At 62.1% G+C, this 18777-nt stretch overlaps 5 protein-coding genes across 8 annotated transcripts in view; 2 read left to right on the top strand and 3 right to left on the bottom strand.

The window, feature by feature from the left end:
- Positions 1 to 304: 304 nt before the first annotated feature.
- PDE6G (phosphodiesterase 6G) lies at positions 305 to 3560 on the bottom strand. Of its 2 annotated transcripts, XM_032870396.1 has the most exons (4): positions 3294 to 3560; positions 1700 to 1993; positions 1303 to 1343; positions 305 to 871 (listed from the first exon to the last, which is right to left on the bottom strand). In XM_032870396.1, the coding sequence occupies exons 2-4, from the start codon at positions 1843 to 1845 to the stop codon at positions 795 to 797; spliced, it is 264 nt and encodes an 87-aa protein (XP_032726287.1). In that variant the 5' UTR covers positions 1846 to 1993; positions 3294 to 3560; the 3' UTR covers positions 305 to 794. The 2 variants fall into 2 exon arrangements, with proteins under 2 accessions (XP_032726287.1, XP_032726288.1); XM_032870397.1 differs by lacking the exon at positions 3294 to 3560 and having other exon boundaries at positions 1700 to 2147.
- A 1986-nt stretch (positions 3561 to 5546) lies between these two features.
- OXLD1 (oxidoreductase like domain containing 1) lies at positions 5547 to 6863 on the bottom strand. The gene is made up of 2 exons (XM_032870395.1): positions 6786 to 6863; positions 5547 to 6049 (listed from the first exon to the last, which is right to left on the bottom strand). Exons 1-2 carry the CDS (start codon positions 6843 to 6845, stop codon positions 5630 to 5632), a joined length of 480 nt encoding a protein of 159 aa, XP_032726286.1. The 5' UTR covers positions 6846 to 6863; the 3' UTR covers positions 5547 to 5629.
- A 127-nt stretch (positions 6864 to 6990) lies between these two features.
- Positions 6991 to 13793, top strand: CCDC137 (coiled-coil domain containing 137). Its single transcript, XM_032871070.1, has 7 exons — positions 6991 to 7190; positions 7524 to 7657; positions 8910 to 9132; positions 10460 to 10542; positions 10640 to 10719; positions 10885 to 11109; positions 13722 to 13793. Exons 1-7 carry the CDS (start codon positions 6991 to 6993, stop codon positions 13791 to 13793), a joined length of 1017 nt encoding a protein of 338 aa, XP_032726961.1.
- A 101-nt stretch (positions 13794 to 13894) lies between these two features.
- On the bottom strand, positions 13895 to 16124 carry ARL16 (ADP ribosylation factor like GTPase 16). 2 transcript variants are annotated; one of them, XM_032870393.1, is made up of 5 exons: positions 16035 to 16124; positions 15831 to 15889; positions 15255 to 15368; positions 14596 to 14717; positions 13895 to 14449 (listed from the first exon to the last, which is right to left on the bottom strand). In XM_032870393.1, the coding sequence occupies exons 1-5, from the start codon at positions 16093 to 16095 to the stop codon at positions 14278 to 14280; spliced, it is 528 nt and encodes a 175-aa protein (XP_032726284.1). In that variant the 5' UTR covers positions 16096 to 16124; the 3' UTR covers positions 13895 to 14277. The 2 variants fall into 2 exon arrangements, with proteins under 2 accessions (XP_032726284.1, XP_032726285.1); XM_032870394.1 differs by having other exon boundaries at positions 14602 to 14717.
- Positions 16125 to 16308: 184 nt separating this feature from the next.
- The window catches only part of HGS (hepatocyte growth factor-regulated tyrosine kinase substrate), a 13774-nt gene continuing 11305 nt past the window's right edge, over positions 16309 to 18777 (top strand). For both annotated transcript variants that reach the window (XM_032870391.1, XM_032870392.1), the window contains exons 1-4: positions 16309 to 16437; positions 17837 to 17921; positions 18254 to 18329; positions 18688 to 18776. In XM_032870391.1, coding sequence (XP_032726282.1) covers positions 16401 to 16437; positions 17837 to 17921; positions 18254 to 18329; positions 18688 to 18776 — 287 coding nt within the window. In that variant the 5' untranslated portion in view covers positions 16309 to 16400. The remainder of the gene's footprint in view (positions 16438 to 17836; positions 17922 to 18253; positions 18330 to 18687; position 18777) is intronic.

Below are 18777 nucleotides of genomic sequence, written 5' to 3'. Positions count from 1 at the left end.
CTCCTTGGTGAGGCCTGCTCCGGGGGCTGGCCGTGCACGCGGCTGCCTCCCAGCCTGGCTGGCCGGGCTGCATGGACCCCCAGCCTCCATGGGCCCAGACTCAGTGTGTAGTGGGTTTCTTTCCCTCTCAGCCTGGCCAGGCCCCTGCTGCCCCCACCACCCTGCACCTTCGTCCTTCCGCCCCTGCTGGAGACCCTCGCCCTCGGACCACGCCCTCACCCACCACCCACTCCAGACCCTCGCCCTCCGACTGTGTCCGCCCCCCCCCCACTCCAGCCGAGTGAACGGGGGCATGCGAATTTTATTTTGAAACCAGGACAGCATGCGCGGGCTACGTTGGGTAGGACGTTTCCTGCCGGTGAGGGGTTTGGAGGCGTGTTGATCAGGCACCGCCAGGACTCCCCCCAGGCATCCCCAACCCAAGGGCAGCAGCTGGGAAGGGCTAGTGAGGGGAGCTTGTTCTCAACACCAACCACCAGGACAGGAGTGGCCTGTGACGAACATTCCTGGGAGACCCTGCTCTGGCTTTCCAGCCCTAAGAGAAGATCTGTGGGCCAGTGTTTCTGGAGGCTGAGCAGAGCCTGCCTGGCCCTGAGGTGTCTGGCAGGGAGCTGGTGCACTTCTGGTAACTGGCATCTGGGGGCCTGAGGTTGCCACCCTGCAGGGATCTCCAGACACAAACCGGGCAATCTGGACACCCTTGGTGGGGGAGGGGCTCCTCACAGGAATCCTGAGCAGGGGTCGCAGCGGGCAGCAGGGGAGACGGCCCCGAGGCTCCGGGTCAGGTCCTGGTGCTAGATGATGCCGTACTGGGCCAGTTCGTGGAGCTCCAGATGGTTGAACGCCTCCCACGGGCAGATGACTGTGATGTCTGCAGGAGAAGGAACAGCGACACCAGGAGGCTCCTGGCCCCAGGGGCTACCACCCCCCAAGACCCTGTTGTTTGCACCCCAAGTGGTGAGAGCGGAAGTCCTGGGTGGAGAGCCCTCCCCCCCAGGGCATGCCAGCTTGAGGGGGTCAAGTGTTAGAAGGTGGGTGTAGCACGCCAGGGAGACAGAGGGGTCAGCAAGGCCTCCTTGTCACTTTGCAGCCCCTCCACGTATCCAGTAAACCCACTGAATGCGAACAGCCCCACCTCGGGGAGGCCCAAAGCTCGATGCTGGGGCAGAGAAAGGACAGGCTTGGGGCGGTGCTCTAGGTGAGCTCTGACTGGAAAAACCGGAGGGAGGATGGGGCCCCAGGCACACGGACAGGGAGGAGAGTTGGGGGGGGGACCCGGGAAGAACCTGGCGGCCGTCATACCTGTTCCCAGACCTTCCATTCCAGGGATGTCGTCCCCAAACCTGCGGGACAGGGTGGTCAGGGCCAGTGGCCGGGAAGAGGGGAGTGGGGGTGCGTGGGAGCACACATGGGCTTGAGTGTCTGCCAGTGTGTCCTGGCTGCGCGTGTATGTGCAGGGACACATAAGGGCGCGAGGGCTGTGGCTGTGGCCTAAGCGGCCATGGGCGTGGTCTCCAGGTCCGTTTGGCAGCAACAGGTAGAGGGTGACAGGAGTCCCTGAGCCCTCCCACCGTCCGTGCTGAGGAATGGGGGACCCTCAGGCCCCCGGCTAAGAAAGGGTGGCCAAGCCCCCTGGTGTGGAGGTCAGCCCCCCACTTCCTGTGTAGCCTGCGGGGCACCCTCCACCAGCTCTGCTTACCCTTGGACACCTTTCTTGGGGGGCTTGCTCTTGAATTGTCTGGTTTGCCGCTGCTTAAATTTGGGGGGCCCTTTTCTGGGAGTGACGGGCCCCCCTGTCACCCTGGTGGCCGAGCGGATCTCGGCCTTGGGTGGCTCCAGGTTCATGGCCAGGCTGGGAGAGACCCCACGGCAAACTCTGCCTTCTAGACTCCCTCACGCCGTGGGCTGGGGACACACCAAGATGGGGGGTCCCGGTCAGCCCCCTTGCTTCTGCCTCCCTTGCAGATCTCAATCCAGTAGAACAGAGAAATTCCTGAAACAGGAAACCCAGGGGTCCTGAGCACGACCTCAATGGTGGCCCCCCGCCATCTCCACGTGGGGCTCCACCTGGGGTCAGGCAGGAGGACCCCAGGTGCACCCCGCTCAGCTGTCTCCCCTTCTGCACACCCCACCCCAATTCCTGGGGGTAGCGACAGTCAGCCTCACTCTTGGCAGCATGCCAGGCATCTAGCTGTGCCAACGAAGGATGACAGAGAAATGGAGGGCAAGGTGCCCGGCAGGAAGGGCCCTGTCTCAGAAGTCCCGAGCTGAGCTGAGCTGAGCTGAGCAACCGCCACCTCCTGCAGTTTCTTCCCTCTGCTGGTAAATACCCCAGCCGCTCACTGTGCTAAGAGGCTGCCCTGGGCACCAGTGTCACCTGCTGGTGTCCGTGAACCCACTGCACAGGGCGACCCCCTCTCTGCTTCTCCCTAGATGTCCTAAGCCCCACTGACCCTGCTCAAGGGCAACCCAGCTTCCCCTAAGCCTATTAGCCCCAGAGGGTGACTCTAATCCCTCCGGACCACCGTGAGTCTAGAAGGTTCTGGGGTTAAACCACAGGATGCAGACAGGAGATCCCGACACCACCCCGTGGGCACCCTTTGCCACTCCGGTCCTGTGGGCTGTAGTGCCTGAGGCCAGCCTTGGGCTGCCACCAGCTGCAGGCTAGAGCCTCATGGCTGAGACCGACGGGCAGGCGAAGCAGGCTGGGTGGTGGGGGTGGGCACCCAATACCAGGCACACCCCACCACGGATCTTTCCTAACACTCATGCCCCTTGTCAGAAACTGCACCAGCCCAGGAGGACATACACGGGGTCCAAGCTGACCTGCGGCAGGCCTGGGTCCTGGCTGTCCAGGCCCCATCATGCCCGCCCTCACAGCTTAGATGGTGTAGGCTGCCCAGGTCATGGGCCCAGTGTGCACAGCCCTGACCCAGACGGAATTCCTTGTCAGACAATAGCCTCGTGGAAACCACAGGCCAAGCTCTCCCAGGGGCCCCAGCCACAGCCCCGCCTCCGGCTAAGGGCCACTCAAGTTGGCTGAGAGTGCATGGCCCAGGGTCCACTAGACCATTGCTGGCCTTGGGGACTGCCTGCAACCATCCTGAGATATGGGGGAGCTGAGAGTGACCAGGTGGGGACCCCCTCTGACTAGGACAGCAGACAGACTCCTGCGGCTCCAGCCATCAGCACGGCGGTGAGAAGCCCACCAACTCCCCACCGTCTGCACAGACACCCACCCCTCCCCGGGTAAGTGGCCGCCAAGAGAGCGGCTGAGGAAGGTCAGGACTCACCAAGCTCTGGGCAGGTCTCAGGAGGCCGTGGGTGTTAGTGTCCAGGCATCCCCCAGCAAGGGGCCGGCTGGGCATTTATCCTGCCGCCTCTGGGTAAGCGGATTAGGATGACCCCCAACATGACACTAATGAGATTGGCAGGGCCACTCGTGAGGGTGGTGGGAGGGCACCACCCCTGAGGGCTCAGGGAGATGAGGGAAGGGCTGAGGATGGGACCGGGACAGGGACGGGACGTGCCATCACGGACTCCTGGGTAGACAAGCTGCTTGTCTTGGCAATGAAGAAATTGTCCTGGCTGAAGTCCTGGGTCTCCCCACTTTTAGTTCTCTGACCTCTAAAGCATCCACCTTCATGGCCCCCAAAGTCCCATGTGGTCTGGCCACTGTCTACCTCTTGGACCTCACCTTTCATCCCTCTGCCTCGCTCTCCATGCTCCTGGCCCCTTCTTCCACCCCAGGATCTTTGCACCTGCTGCTCTGTTGGCGTGAGGTGCACCTCTCCTCACTTGCTCTGCTCCCTCTTCCCAGGACTTCAGAGCCCTGCCCCAGGGTCATTTCCTCAGGGCGACCCCCCAGGATAGAGCAGGATGGCCCTTTCACAGAACCTCACGGCAGCTAGAACTCGTTCACGCTCCTAGAGTTGTGCGTCCAAATAATGCTCATGTTAACCTCCATCTTCCATGTTGGAGTGGAACACAGCAGAGGTTTCTGCTGGATTGCAGCTTCTAGCCCAGGTCCAGACATGTCACAGATGGCCAGCCAGTGCCTATGAAACAAACCAATGGGCAGCCAAGACCTGCAGCCGCGTGACTGGGCTGGTGCTGCGTGGGCATCCCTGACTGCCGTGGGCTGCGCGGAGAAGCCTGCCTTGCCGGAGGGAGCAAGGCCAGCGGCTGCCCTGGGACGGGATTTCGCTGTGACTCTGTCATTCCGCAGTAGCGCTAACTCAGTAGGATCCTTCGGATGTGTATGCATATGTGTACCCAGGTACATACAGAAAACCTCCTATAAATCTGCATTTTGGAAAAAAATATGGAAAACCTCCACATCTCTGTGATAAACCACCCTTCACGGAGCCTCAGAGCCTGCCAAGCTTTGCCGTTGTCCCTGGAGAAAAGCTTTCTCTTTCTGGGACGTTTTTGAATCTACAGGAGGCCGTGTTAAATGAGATGCTCTGTGAGATACAGCCCATTAGGCATGGGGCGCCATAAACCCTGTTCCTGGAAGGTACGCGGTCATCCACAAATATGGCCTGAGCCACGGGTGTCTAACTAGGCCCTGCGTTTTGCTTCCGTTCTCACCCACACATCTCTATGTGACATGCCAGCTTTACGTTAAAGGCCCCTACCTGGGAAGCCTGTTTATCAGCTCGAACCCCTCCTGAGTTCATCCTGCAATCTTAGTGTTTTCTTTAAATGAGGAGAGAGAAAACACAAAGTCCCTTCAACTCCTTCCCCATCCAGGCTACTGGTATGGGCACTTGGAATTTTGGGGGGAGGGAGGTAAGTTGGGACAATGTCCATGATGCGGGTGAGCAGGAGACGGGGATTGGCAGTGAGGGCGCTAAGAAAAAGTTCTTCCGGAGCCATGTGATGACCGCCCCCGGAGTCCCCTTCCATGTCCCAGCACCCAGAAGTCCTGCCCCAAGGTGCGCTGTGGTTATTCTCAGTGGCAGAGGAAGGACTGTCTGGGCGGAGTGGTCCCGAAGCCGGGTCTGCAGCTGAGGACCAGGCTAGCGCCGGGAGGCTGATTCTAGGGCTGGTGCTGGAGGCCCTAGGTCAGTTGCCTGGGTCATCGTGTCTAAGTGGGTTGGAAGGACTGGAGGCTCAGACCCCCGAGGGCTGATCACCAGCCTTCTAGCTGGCTGGTGAGTGGGCATCTCCCCAGGGAGCCCAGCAGCTGGAAGGACGGGGCCTTCCCAGGCTGCCGACAGGTGTTCACACCGGCCAAGGGCTTTGCCAACAGCAACTTCATTGGCCCAGACAGTCCTCCCTCTGCCACTGAGAATAACCACAGCAGACCTTGGGGTAGGACTTCTGGGTGCTGGGACATGGAAGGGGACTCCGGGGGCGGTCATCACGTGGCTCGTCAAAGACATGGACCTTACTTAGCCCTCACAGTTGGCCAAATCTGCAGGCTCTCAATGAAAGTTCAAAGGCAAGCCGCACGCCCTTTCTTTGACAACCTCACATAAGGCTTATTTATTCTCAGATCAAGTCAATCAGTAATTCCTCCTAGTCCAGCCTGACACGAAGGGACACCAGTCAAGCTCTGTGATGCTTCCTGAGGAGGAGGGAGGAGGAGGCTGGAGCCGGTGTGGGTGCTGGGCCAGTGGGCTCAGCCTCCGCCCCTCACTCGGAGCTGGATCTCCATCCTGAGGAAGGCCTTGAGGTTCTCATCGGCCACGTGCTCCTCGAGGGCAGCCAGGGCGCGCTCCCCGCCATCCCGGTAGTGCCGCAGCAGTGCGTCCGCGTACTCCACCCACACGCAGCTGGGGCAGCCGCTCATGCAGCAGTTTGTGGGGGGCTGGAGGTCAGGCGGTGTGGGGTACAGGGGCTCAGGGGCGGCCCTGCCAGGCATGGACGACTTGGGTGGCCTGCTGCCCTCAGCACCTGCCTGAGAGCCCTCCTCTGCAGGGTCCTTCTGGAAATTTCTGTGGCCTTCACAGACGTGGACCCAGGCACGCGGCCTGCTAAGAATGCTGCCGCCTCCAGGAAGCCTTAGGCACCGGTCCCAGCTGGAGAATCGACATGGACCCTGAGAAGACACACGCTGGTGAGCCCTGCCCGCTCCCAGCTCCAGGGAAATTTCAGCCCGGGTCGCTGGCGGGGGCTGCAGGCGGCCCCCCCCCCCCCATTCCTCACTGCCGGGAGATCTTGGACGAGTTACTTCATCTGCAGACTCGGGTTCCCGTCTGCAAAGTGGACACAGGCCTGGAGAAATGCTAGGTTCAGGGACAGGCACTGGGCGTGCACTCCCGCAGATGGGGGGTGGGGGGCGCCCTGGCACCCCTCCTCCTTGGGCAAAAGTGGGGGCAGGGGGAAGCTCGCGGGCTGCGGTCACACAGCGGCGGCTCCCTCCGACCCCTGCTGCCGCGCGCCTCGCCTCTGACCATCCTGCCTGGCGCACCGCCCCTCCTTCCCTGTCCTCCTCCAGCGCACCCCGCAAAGATCGCGAGGGCAGCCTCCCCCCTTCTCCAGCCCCGGCCCCAGCGTCCGGTCCCCTGCTCGCTGGTGTCCCGGGCGCTCCACACTGACTGCCCCCGCCCTGCCTTCCTTATTCACTCCAACTCCGGCGAGAAGCACCAGCCCCTCGTCCACTGCGGCTCTCCCGAGGGACTGGACACAGCCCGGCCCGCGCGGGGCGGCGCTGCCCGCGGAGCCGGGGCTGGGACAGAACGACAGCAGGCGGCGCGGGCCCGGAGTCTCTGTCCCTACCGGGCCTCCGCCCCCGGAACGCGCCCCGCCCCGGCGCCCGCCTCGCCGGTACTTGCCGGACCGCGGGTAGCGGCGGCCACCGTCCGTCCTCCCGCAACCAATCTCCGGAGCAGCATCACCCGCTGCCCGGCCCGGGCGCAAGCGCGCCGCAGCCCGAGCCCCCCCGACCGAGCGCGTGAGGGGCGGCCGTTCTGGCCAATCCCGGCTCGCCCGAGAGCAGCACCGCCCCAATGGTCGCAGAGCTGAGCGCAGGAAGCGGAAATGGCGGTCGTGGGGCGGGACTGTGCGGGAGGGCGGAAGTGGCTTACTCTGGGAGCACCCGGCGTGCGGATGGCGCGACTCGGGCGCCGCGGTGCTGTGCCCGTGGGGCCGGCGGTGCCTGGGGGTCCTGGGCGGCCGCGGGGGCGGCAGCAGCAGGTGCGGGGGACGCCGCGCTCAGCGCCGTGTCCTGGGCCGCGCAGGTGGGTCTCCCGCCGTCCCTACCTGGCCCCCCGCTCCGTCCGGCCATGGCGGCGTGGGAGGATCGCCGGGTGAGCGGGGGCGCGAGGGTCCCCGGCGTGGCACTGGCCCCCTTCCGGGGTGCGGTCCCTGCCCTCCTGCGGCTCCGGGAGCGACCCTCACCCCACCGTCCTGCGAGAGCCCAGCTCGGGCGGTCTCCGGGGAGGATGCTCCCTCGCCTGGCCCCGGCAGCCAGGCCGGCCCCCCAGGTTCGCTTTCCAGGCCCAGCTGCGGTGTCTCGGGTTCTGCTTCGGCCGAGCCAGGGGCGCGTCTCACCCTCCTGTTCTCGCTCCCAGCAAAGAAAAGAAGCAGGTGAATTGCAAGCCCCAGAACCAGGATGAGCAGGAAATCCCCTTCCGGCTGCGAGAGATCATGAGGAGCCGCCAGGAGATGGGAAGTCGCGTCAGTAACAGAGAGAGGAGGAGACAAGGTAACCGCAGGCTCGTCCGGGAGGCGGCGCAGCTCCGGGCGCCCCAGTCCGCTGAGATGCCCAAGTGTTGAATGGCCTCTGGACAGCAGCGATCCACCCGCGCCCCGTGGTCTGAAGGTGCGGGAGCTGTGGAGTGCTGACCAAGCCTGGTGTCCCCAGGGCCACCGAGGGGCTGGCAGATGGCAGTGTGGTTTCAGGGCCTCCTGTGAGCATTGTTGGTTCCCCTCCCACGCCATGGAGCTCCATCAGAAGGGATGGTGGGTTCGGACTGACTTTGAGAAAAGATCCCTGTGTCACGATTTGAGGGAGCGGACAGGGCAGGCCAGGGAAGCTCTTGCAAGTGAGAAACGGCCGTTTCTTGGACGGGAGTGCAGAAACTGGGGGAGAGAAGGGATGTTTTCTGGAGGTTAAGGAGGGACTTGATCAGACATCCCTCCCCCCACCTGCCCTGGAACAGCTCACCTTTCCAACCCCTCACCCAGAGGCCAGGTTGGGTGCCCCCCTGTCAGCCTGTGCCAGAGATAACAGTTGGGTCATTTGGGGGAAGGGAGTCCAGCATGTTGGTGTTTCGTGTATATACATTTGTCTTCCCAAATGCCAGTTTATAATTTCTTTGTAACCCTCACGCTTTTCTTTGGGGGTTATACGACCGCCGAAGACTTAGCGACAGAAAGAGGCAGGGAAGGTGAGAGGAGAGGGTGCGCACTGGCCCCAGTTTGAACTGTGCATTACTGGGCTGGCTCTTGCTTTTGGATGTTTAAGACAAACTCACATACGTGGTGAAGCAAACGGGTGGAAGGTACGAGGTACGGTATAGCCTCTCTCCCTGTCTCTGGATCCTCCTCTTCCGCCTTCATGTTCTGCCGTGCCTGCCCGAGAGGAACATCTCGTTCATTTTCACATACTTAGGATGAGAACGCTACACGTTCGTTCTGTGCCATGCTTAATGTCCTGGGTTTGCGCCGTGAAATCTTCCCACGGATGTAGAGTAGTTAGTCAGCAGTCCTCCATGGGCGATTAAATAACATTTAGATTCTTCTCTATTTTCTTTCTTGGCCGAGCCATGGTGGTTATCTGTGATGTGCAGCAGTGAGCTGGGGGGCTCCCACCCACACGGGTGCCTGTGCTGGGCATTGTGAACGTTCAGCGGCTGTCATTGGGCTGCCCTGACTTGAGTCTGATCTTCCTTCCCTATGGCCCCGGGCCCCGGCCAGCCTGGGGCCACACCCCTGACCTCTCCCTTTGTCCTCAGCCCAGGTGGCCTTCAGGAAGACATTGGAGAAGGAAGCAAAAGGGGCGGAGCCAGACATCGCTGTCCCCAAATTCAAGCAGAAGAAGTGGGAGTCTGACGGGGCCTACATCCAGCGAATGGAGCAGGAGGCCCAGCACGTGCTCTTTCTCAGCAAAAACCAGGTGGCGCGACAGCCCGAGGTGCAGGCGGCTCCCAAGAAGGAGAAGTCAGAGCGGAAGAAAGCGTGAGTGGGGTGGGGTAGCAGCCCGTGACTGTTCTCTGCAGCCATAGTGTTTCCTTGCTGGGGGACCTCTACCCCGTGATTCAGGGGGAGCATGGAAGTGAAAACTTGGTCCGTTGCTGAGTGTTTTTCTCTGCGTCAGAGCTTTTCAACCCTGGGGTTCAGGGAGTCTCTGAGCCCATGGAACTGTGAAGGCCTAGCTTCGTCTTTCCCTTTCTCTGGAAAAGCATCAAGGGGCCCCAAGAGCCAGGTGAGGTCAAGGGCCTGTTGTCCACCCTGGCTAGTTGCAACAGAAAGGGGGAAAAAGACAAGGCTGGTGGTCCCTCAGGAGGGCTTGCTGGCCCCTGGGGAATCCCACACAGCTCTGGGGTTCCCCCCGCTTCTGACTGGCTGATGCCACCACCTCTCTGAGGACCTGGACTGGGATCATTGCCCTGAAAGAAGTTTGAAGCTTTCAGCTGCGCCACACACCCAAGTCCTGCGACCATTCAGCCCCGGGCCTCATCTGTAAAGGGGGGAGACTGGCATCTCCAGCCGGGGCCTAATGAGGTCCTTGCAGGGGTCCTGAGGGTGGCATCCGGCACCAGGAAGGAGCCCACCGCCAGCTGTAGCGCCCCTGCCCCCAGCCCTGGAGAAGTCTGGGAAGGAAGCCCTGTGCCACCTCCCTGGGCCTGTGGGCAGGGGCGGGGAGGTGGTTTCAACAAACAAGGGCTTTTTGAGACATTTCTGCCACAGCTGCAGTGTTTGAGATGAGCGGATCCCAGCTTTCATCAGAAGTTTCAGCTGGAGCTGGTCAGCAGCCCCACGGTGCTGTCCGCCTCTGAGCGCTCTGTGCTTGTGGTTAGGCCAAGTGACAAAAAGCAAGTCACAGAAAAGTGGAAGCACGCGCTACAGCCACAGCCGTCTCTCAAACACAGTGCTGCCCTGAGAGGCCCTTCAGAAGCAGTGGCCCAGTCGACATGTGGGGCCAGTGACTGTCAGCGGCAGGGCCATTCCATGCGGCACAGGATGTGGGACGACAGCTGGGCCTCTAGCCTCTATCTGAGATGCCAGGAGCACTCCTACCCACCCCCTGGCTGTTGTGACAACCCAGAGTGTCAGAGGTGTTCGGGGGGCACCATCGCCCCCCGAGAACGCAGCGTTGGAACCCAATGGGCCCTGTGGTTCTGCATGCACGGTTGTGGGGGAGGCAGTCACCAGACTGGGGACTTGGTGGCAGCCTGCCAGCCTGTGCTGTGGGGCACTCTCCTGGGCAGGGGTGACCTCCGCCTTCTGAGTCCTGTGAGATGAGACTTGCGGAATCTGAACGGCATTGTGCTTTCTTCCCCAGGTTCCAGAAACGGAGGCTGGAGAGAATCCGGCGGAGAAGGGAAGAGAAGGCAGCAGAGAGGCTGGAGCAGGAGCTGCTCCGAGGTAGGTCTTCCAGGAGCCGTCGTGTGGGCCCTGAGCACCTGGGCCTCTGGGGACCGCGACGGCCAGAGACATCAGTTTTGCCCCTCTGCCCCTCCAGACACAGTGAAGTTTGGTGAGGTTGCTCTGCAGCCCCCGGAGCTGACCGCCCAGCCCAGGACGAGCACAAGCCGGGACCAGGTAAGTGGGGGCAGCTGCCCTGGGTGTCCCTCAGGGCCACCTGGTCCAGGGCCTACACGCGGAGTCCCACGTTCTCACCGGGCATCCAGCCGTTGGACCAACGTGGGCCCTTTGTTACCCTCCTCCTTCCTGAACTGAGCCTTAGCCTCCGTCTCTGTTCTTCAGCCTGGGAAGAAATCGCTGATGCTTAGGAGGCTTCTGAGCCCTGGCGGCGTGTCCCAGCCGCTGAGCACGTCGCTGGCCCGACAGCGGATTATCAGGGAGGAGAGAGAGCGGGCTGTGCAGGCCTACCGAGCACTGAAGCAGCAGCGGCGGCCGGGGCTCAGTCAACACAGCCAGCCCGCTCCCCGCACCTCACTTCCAGGAAGAAAGCAGGACGCGTCTGTGATGGTGAGAGCAGGGCCTCCACACCCGGGCACGGGGAGGCCGGGTGCCTGGAGCACACGCTGGCACTCCCACGCCCCCAGGTGCTGGCTCTCCAGCGCAGAAGAGGGTTTCGGGCCTTTGGCCTTTCATTTTTTCTCCCTAAGATGGCTTTTTTGTGAGTGATCCTCTGCTGGGCTCACACAGGGCATTATCTGTCCCAAGTACGCATAGAGTGGCCAGCACCCGTTTGGGACGGACGCAGCCAGTCAGGCACACCTGGCATCACTCATCGCAGCTTTGTTCTGAACACACAGGTCTAGGCTCCGCTCCCCCAGGGCTGCTTTAGGGAGAGAGGACGATGCCACAGTCCGTCATTCAGCGCCAGTCCATGGGAGACACTGCAGAATCGATCGGCTGAATCTGTATTTAAAGCTCGGTGTGGTTCAACGGCACAGGACAGCTGGGAGCACAGGCCGGGCTGCAGGCCGGAGCGGGGGTGGGGAGGGCGCGCTCCTGGTGCCTTGTCCCTGCAGAGGCAGGTGGAGTCCACCCAGGCTCTCACTGGGTATGGAGACAGGACAGCCCCCACGCAAGGTAGGTTTGCCAGGGGGTTTGTGTTCTCAAGGTCTTTGGGGAAAGAAGAGCAGGTCTGAAGCAGCTTGAGGGCAAGGACAGACCCCGGCCTAGGACCTTCCCATGGCTAAAAAGGCTATGGGGGCAATTCCTGCCAACAGCAGGGCCTGGCAAGGTTTGAACCTTCCAGCAGAACCTAAGGAGGGAATGCCCAGATGTTGTCAGCGTGCTCAGCTGCACGGCACTGAGCCCTCTCGGCAGTCGAACGCAAAGGGGGGAGTCCTACTGCCCACGTCCTTGTGAGGACAGCACTGGTCCCCTGCTTCGGGCTTGAACAGCTTGGGAACAGCTCATCTCAGGTTTGGCCAGGGTGGCCCTTCAGAATGTGGGGTGGTGTGCTTCTGTGGGATCCTTCTGTTTTTCCCCATTTGCATCGTTTATAATGTTTTGTAGTTGTTTTGTTTTTTTTTTTCAAATTAAAACTTGAGTTGGGGTGCCTGGGTGGCTCAGTGGGTTAAAACTTCTACCTTCGGCTCAGGTCATGGTCTCAGGGTCCTGGGATCGAGCCCCGCATCGGGCTCTCTGCTCGGCGGGGAGCCTTCTCCCCCTCCCCTCTCTCTGCCTACCTCTTTGCCTACTTGGGATCTCTGTCAAAATCTTAAAAACAAAAAGGAAAAAAGAAAAGCTTTCTGCGTTGAAGTGGTGTTTGTGAGCAGGGCTAGTGTCTCAGGGCTGTTTGCGTGCGGCATGGGCCTTGTCCCCGACATCAGGTACCCATGAACACTGGCTCCACCGTGGCAGCAGATCATGGGTGGCGGTGGGGCAGGCAGCGAGGCCGCTCCCTCAGTGCCTGGCACCCTTCCCGTGCTAGGATTCCAGGACGTGGGCAGGGTGGCAAGGCCAGGAGTGAACGTGGTCCCTGAGAGACACCCATGCTCCTGGACACATCGCCAAGCGTGGCATGAAAGCAAGAAGGTGGAAATGGGTTGTGGCTGGAGGTTTGCCTTTCAAAACCAGGTTCAGCTCACCCACAGGTGCAGTCACCTCGGGCCTGTCAGTGTCCCAAGAACTCACCAACTCGGCCCAGGCTGGCTTTATCATGGGCCACCAGGCCCAAATCAGAGATGGACCCCAGCTTGGGGTCACCCCTAGAGGTGGAGCCAGGTGTTTGTCACCTGAGTGTGTGCTGTGCTTAAGTTGTCTGAAGGGGGGTGGACGGCCAGTTACGCTGGGTACCAGACTGAAATCCACGAGGACTGAGTGGGGGAGGCCACTGCCATCAGTGGCTGTGTGGTGTGACTTGGAGGGCAGTGACAGGAGCGCGCAGCCGTAGCAGACCTTTCCGGAGAGGAGTGCTTCCATGCGGTGGCAGGGGGACTGGCGGCCTGGTGGTCTCTGCCAGAGCTCCTCTGAGGTTTTGTCTGCAGCCCCCGCACAGACACCCCCGCCCCCAGCAACACAGCCGACTGGAGACCCGCCCTGCCCTGCTGGGGACTAGGCCGCCATTCTGCTGTTACGCACGACGGGGGTCCTTCACAGGTCCTTCACAGCCCAGCTGGCCTCCACTGCCAGCCGGGACAGAGAAAGCCATTGGTAGAAAACGCACCAGCACACCCAGGAGGAGAGGGCTTGCGGCCCAGCGCCTCTCCCTCGAGCCCTGGCAGCAGGAGGCATGACAGTGTTTCCAAAAAAAGTCTTTACAGATGTAACTATGGATCTCAAGATCATCCTGGATTTAGAGTAGGCCCTAAATCCAGTGACCAGTGTCCCTCTAAGGAGAAAAGAGCACATGAGGACAGAGGCAGGGATTCCAGGTCTGCACGTCCCAAGCCGAGTTCTATGGAGAACGGCCGGCAGCTGCTGGAGGCCAGAGGAGAAGCGAGGAACACATTCTCCTTCAGAGCCTCCAGAAGGAACCGACCTGCGATCAATGTCTGACCTCCAGAACTGTGAGTGTAAATTTGGGTGGTTTTACGCCACCAAGTTTGTGGCAATTTGTGACGGAGGCCCCACGACAATGAATACACCCTTGTTTTCCTGCAAGCCCCCTCGGTGGGAATCAGGATGAGCTTGCCAGGACCTCCTACGATCTATCAGAGCTGCCCCCCACCCTCGCCTACCTGCAGGACCACTAGGCCCTCCTCCGCGACGACCGACCGTGCACTGAGCAAATGAACCAGTGAAAACACCATTCTCGTTCTGACTACACGCTCAGATCTTCCTGACAACAGCCTCGTACAGTGGGGGTCGTGTCGTCAGCCTGTCACAGACTCAACAAGTACAGCCTGTACCACATTAAGAGACCGTGTCTGTGGGGCTGCGCAGTCCAAACACCTCTGGGAAAGGGAATCCACCCCGGTAGCGTCAGCCCAGCACGGGCATAGGACACCCTGTCCTCCTTCCAGCTCTGGGGACGATCTCTTTCAGAGGCCAGCTGTCTAGAGTTTCTGGAACCGGGATTCCTCCGTTTACACAGCACTGCAACTCAGGCCAGAAGCCCATCCCCTAGGCTTCTGTGGGGCCATCCTGTCCCTGTAAGAACAGATTGCCCCAGGCCAAGCAGAGCTGTTCTCAGCCTCCTCCCCAGGGCCGGCCAGTGGCGCTACTCCTGGCAGTGGGTCAGCCGTCGGCTCTGTGGGTGTCCTGGAGCCAGCGCAGCACTGCCGCCAAGCCAGTGCCCCTGCGGGCGCTGATCTCCACCGTGCTGATGTCCTGCCTGGCGGAAGCAATGATGTCTGGGAGCCTCATCAAGGACTTCATCTCCTCCACGGTCATGTAACACGGCAGATCACTAGAGCAGAAGGAGCGCCCTGTCCAGGTGAGCTACCCAGGCCCATCCCAACCCCTGCTAAACGCCCCCTCCACGAGCCACCCTCCTGGCTACGCTCCGAGGGACCTCCTCACGGGGGCACCCCAACGCTCTCCAGGATGACAGACCCGTACATCTTATTGAAGAGTATCAAGACCGATGCTTCTGCGAGTCCTTCTGCAGAAAGGAGACCCAGGAGCTGCACACAGGACGCAGACAGCTGAGTGGGGTTAGCGGCGTCCATCATGAACTAGGGAAGAAAAAATGCAGACCAGGGCCACCCCATGAGGGAGACAGTCCTTCCCGAATCCCCTTCCTTGAGCGTCATAATCTGGCTCAGAAAACCAAAATGACTTTAAACAAAGGGCTCTGGGATCAGTGGAGGTAAAGAGAAACGAGCTGCCCGAGAGTGACCTGTGGCCGCTTGTTTCCGCCCGTACCGGACTCTCTCTACTTATGTGGCATCAGTTCTCCCAGGCAGGGCCCAGGGGTCTGGGGCACAGGCCTTGCTAGGGTGGGACGGGGCATGCAGAGATCAAACACACAGAACACAGGCAGGGAAGCGGTGCAGAGAGCAAGCTCGTTCCCGGCAGAGAAGGAACCCTGCTGCCGGCAAGCCCCACGTGGGCTGACAGGTCACCTCTGGGACAGGGCGCTAGGGGTCCAGCTGGATTTCCAAAAGGAAGCAGGCGACCAGCACAACTGCCTGGGAACCCAAACTCCAGCCGGTGGGGAGTGCGGTCCAGCACCGGCCGTGGCTGAACAAGTTCTGGGGGTCGTGACCTACCAGGAGACAACGGCAACTTCCGTAGTAGCTGGGCCAGATGGGTCCCATGCAGCCCCCCAGCTCCCGAACGGTGATCCTTCTCGGCACCACGATGTCCGTCAGGTCGGTGCCCACCTGTGGAAAAACCCCGGAGCACGACGGACACAAGCGCTTCCCCACTGGGAACTCCTGGGGAGGAGCGCGCGCCGCCCTCCACGCTGATCCGAACCCCACGGTGCCCGTTCTCGAGGGCCGAGACCCTGGAGCACAGCCCCCAGCCAGCAAGGCCGAAGCGGCCTCCAGAGGTCCAGGCCCGAAGCCCCAGAGCGGGCTGAGGCCACAGCTCCGACCCCCATCCGTGCGGGTCGCCTCTGGGGCGCGCAGGGAAAGCAGTGCGACCAGGGGCGCGGGGCGGGCGCTCGGGGCCCCGCCATGCGCCCACCCACGTCCGCCGCAGCCCTGCCCCGGGAGGCAGGACGCCCCGCTCCGCGACAGCCGCGTTAGCGCGCGGACGGCCGGGCTCCAGCTTCCCCTGAAACCCGCCCGACGCGCTTCGCCGCGCGTGCCCGCCGCACCTGCGGGAGCGCGGAGGCCTACCGTGGGCCGCGTTGGCGGCGGGTCGCCCAGATCGCCCTTCCCATCCCCGGAGCTCAGCTGTGCGGGCAGTCAAGGATCCCGAGCCGGGAGGGGAAGGCGGGCGGCGGCCGCACCCCGCCCCCGGGCCCCGTCCCCGCGCCCACGGGAGCACCCGACGCCCGCACCAGCCGCCCGGCCCCGCGCCCACCGGCCCCGGAAGGATAGTCAGCAGCCTTTTCACCAACAGCGTCTTCCCGACGCCCGAGGGCCCCAGCAGCAAACACATCACGGCCTCCGACCCCAGCCGGCCCCCGTAGCTCGGCGAAAGTCCCGCCCTCCACCCCGCCCTCATTGGCTAGTCTCACGTCCGAGCTGTTCATTGGTTCTCGGCGCTCAATCGGCGCACTGCGTCTGGGGCCAGTAGAAAAGCCCGCCTCCTCGCGGCTCCCGGATCGCCGCTCGCGGCTCGCGGCGGCCCGCCCTGGTGACGCGCGTGTGCGCGCGCCCGAGGGAAAGGCGGAAGCGGAAGTCGGGGGCGCGCCGGTTCGCAGCGGAGAGCGCAGCGGCGTCGGGTCGGGGTCCAGGGTCGCCATGGGGCGCGGCAGCGGCACCTTCGAGCGTCTCCTAGGTAACGCGGCCTCCGCCCCTCGAGGCTGGAGAGCATCCCGGGAGCGGAGCCCGGGGACAGCCGCCGAGCGACCCGGGTTCCCGGGGTGTGGGTGGGCGCGCCGGCGGTGCGGGGACCCGGCCGTCCAGGGCGCTGGGCGCGGGCTGCGACCCGAGTGTGTGAGGGTCCGCGGAGGAGGCCGGGCCCGCGCTCGCGGCGACTGTGCTCGGGGCTCCGCTCCTGGGCAGGGGCGGTCAGGGCCCCGGGGAAATGATCGGTCCCGGGGCCCTCGGGCATCTGACTGAGCGGGCCACGAGTCCTGAGTCACGGAAACGGGCGACCGAGTCCGATAGACCCCCTCCCCCCAGATCCTAGGTTGCAGGGGAACCGAGGGTGCCCCGAACATCGGGCTCCGAAGGGTGGAGCCGGTAGTGTCCTCCCGGGACCTGCCGCGCTCTTAGAGCGCTGCTTCCCTGGGAGGCAGGCCAGCCCTGTCTGTCCCCGCCTGGCTCCCGGGAGGCCTCTGTCAGGGGTGGACAGCCGATCCTCTCTGAGCATCTTGGAGGTCATCAGTTTTAGCCAAAGGAAATAGATGTTTGGGGGCACGTGAAACTGGGTGGGCTCTGTTGGGGTGGGTGTCCTGGGTTCTCGGCAGTGGGCCAGAGCCTGCGTTTTTCCTTGGACGTGGCCTTGGAGGAGACCTCGGATGAGGCACCTTTCTTGTTCTGAGAACGTGCAGGCTGAGGGGTGGGTCAGCCAAAGCTCAGTCCAGAAGTCACTATCGGATCAGAGCTGTGTGTCCAGGCACCTTATTAGCCACCCCCGGCGCCCCCCCCCCATCCAGGGAGGAGAGCAGCAGGGCAGGGGGAGCAGAGCGTGTGTGCGTGCGAGAGGCAGCTGTGATGGGCAGAGCGTACAGGTGTTAGCTGAAAAATACTTCCTGGAGGCCAGTCCTGGCTCCATCCTGGCCCCAGCTCCGATCTCATTGGGCAGGTTCAACGTGGGGAATACGGGGGACTGGGGTTGAGGCAGCGGAGTGTTGTGTGAAAGCCTGGCTCAGACTGGCAAGTGGGGTGACTTCAGGCAGTGACCTCCGTTCTTGGCTTCGTTGTGTTTGTGGGTAAAGACGCCGTAGATAGGACGGTGCTCAGGAGGCGGTGTGGGAACTCTGGGATCACGGAAGTGTTTGCATCAGGTGCGCAGCAGGCGTGCTGGTAGCGTTTCCTAAGCTGTTTGCCTTGTTTCTTGGAAGGAGAGCACTCATGATTATTGGTTGTCAGGAGGATTTTCATGTGGTTTTCCATTCCGTCTAAATGTTTTAAATGGGAAGCAGGTGGTTCTTTCTCTCTGTTGCTGAGTGGTGGGGCCGGCCAGGGAATCACAGAGGATAAGCCCCGGTGACGGTGTGATTTTGCCGTAGACAAAGCCACCAGCCAGCTTCTGCTGGAGACCGACTGGGAGTCCATCCTCCAGATCTGTGACCTCATCCGCCAGGGGGACACACAGTAAGTGAGGAGGGTCTGTGCCTGCTCAGAAGCAGGAGGGACGGCAGCATGGCGCTCCCGGCTCCCTTGGTACGCGCTGATGCTCCGCGATCCCACTGCGTCCTGCCGTGGTGGATGTCGAGGACGCCAGGCCTTAGGTGGAGAATTGCACGGTCTCCACGCTGGGGTTTTGGGGATCTGGGGACAAGGGAAGGGTTTTCTCTGTACCGCCTGCAGGTGCTTGACATTTGCTTGGGGATTTTGAAGATCAGAGGATGGGAGATTTTTTCAACTTAGCTTTTAAGGTGGTTTTTTTTTCTTTCTTCTCTCTCATCAACACCCTCTTCTTTCAGAGCCAAATATGCCGTGAGTTCCATCAAAAAGAAAGTCAACGACAAGAATCCTCATGTGGCCTTGTACGCCCTGGAGGTAACTTGACCCCCGCATGCCGGCCCCCTCCAGAGTCACCACCCCAGTCTCTAGAGGGCAGGGACCGCTTGACCCTGGGGCCTCGCCCGTCTGCCTGCGGCGTGAGGGCAGGTCGGAATGGCCCTGACGGAGGACAGTGCCTTGCCCACCCCCTGAAGCCGGCGGGCGCTAGGGTGGGTTCTCATCTGTGCCCCGGGGCTACGGAACTGAGTCAGAAGGAGCGCGTAGTGTCGCTTACTGCCTGACTCGGAGCTGCCACGGGGACTCTTCGGGGGCTCAGCTGCCCGAGGGGCCTGTCCAAGGCAGCCGGCCCTGGCCCAGGCGGTGGCTCGAGCCCGCCCTCCCTCGGGTCCCCCAGGTCATGGAGTCTGTGGTGAAGAACTGCGGCCAGACGGTCCACGACGAAGTGGCCAACAAGCAGACGATGGAGGAGCTGAAGGAGCTGCTG

Source organism: Lontra canadensis, unplaced genomic scaffold (genome assembly GCF_010015895.1).
Source record: "Lontra canadensis isolate GAN:19392208 unplaced genomic scaffold, GSC_riverotter_1.0 scaffold41, whole genome shotgun sequence".
NCBI lineage: Eukaryota > Metazoa > Chordata > Mammalia > Carnivora > Mustelidae > Lontra > Lontra canadensis.
Note: the sequence above shows the minus strand (reverse complement) of the source record. Positions and strands in the feature narration are given on the sequence as shown.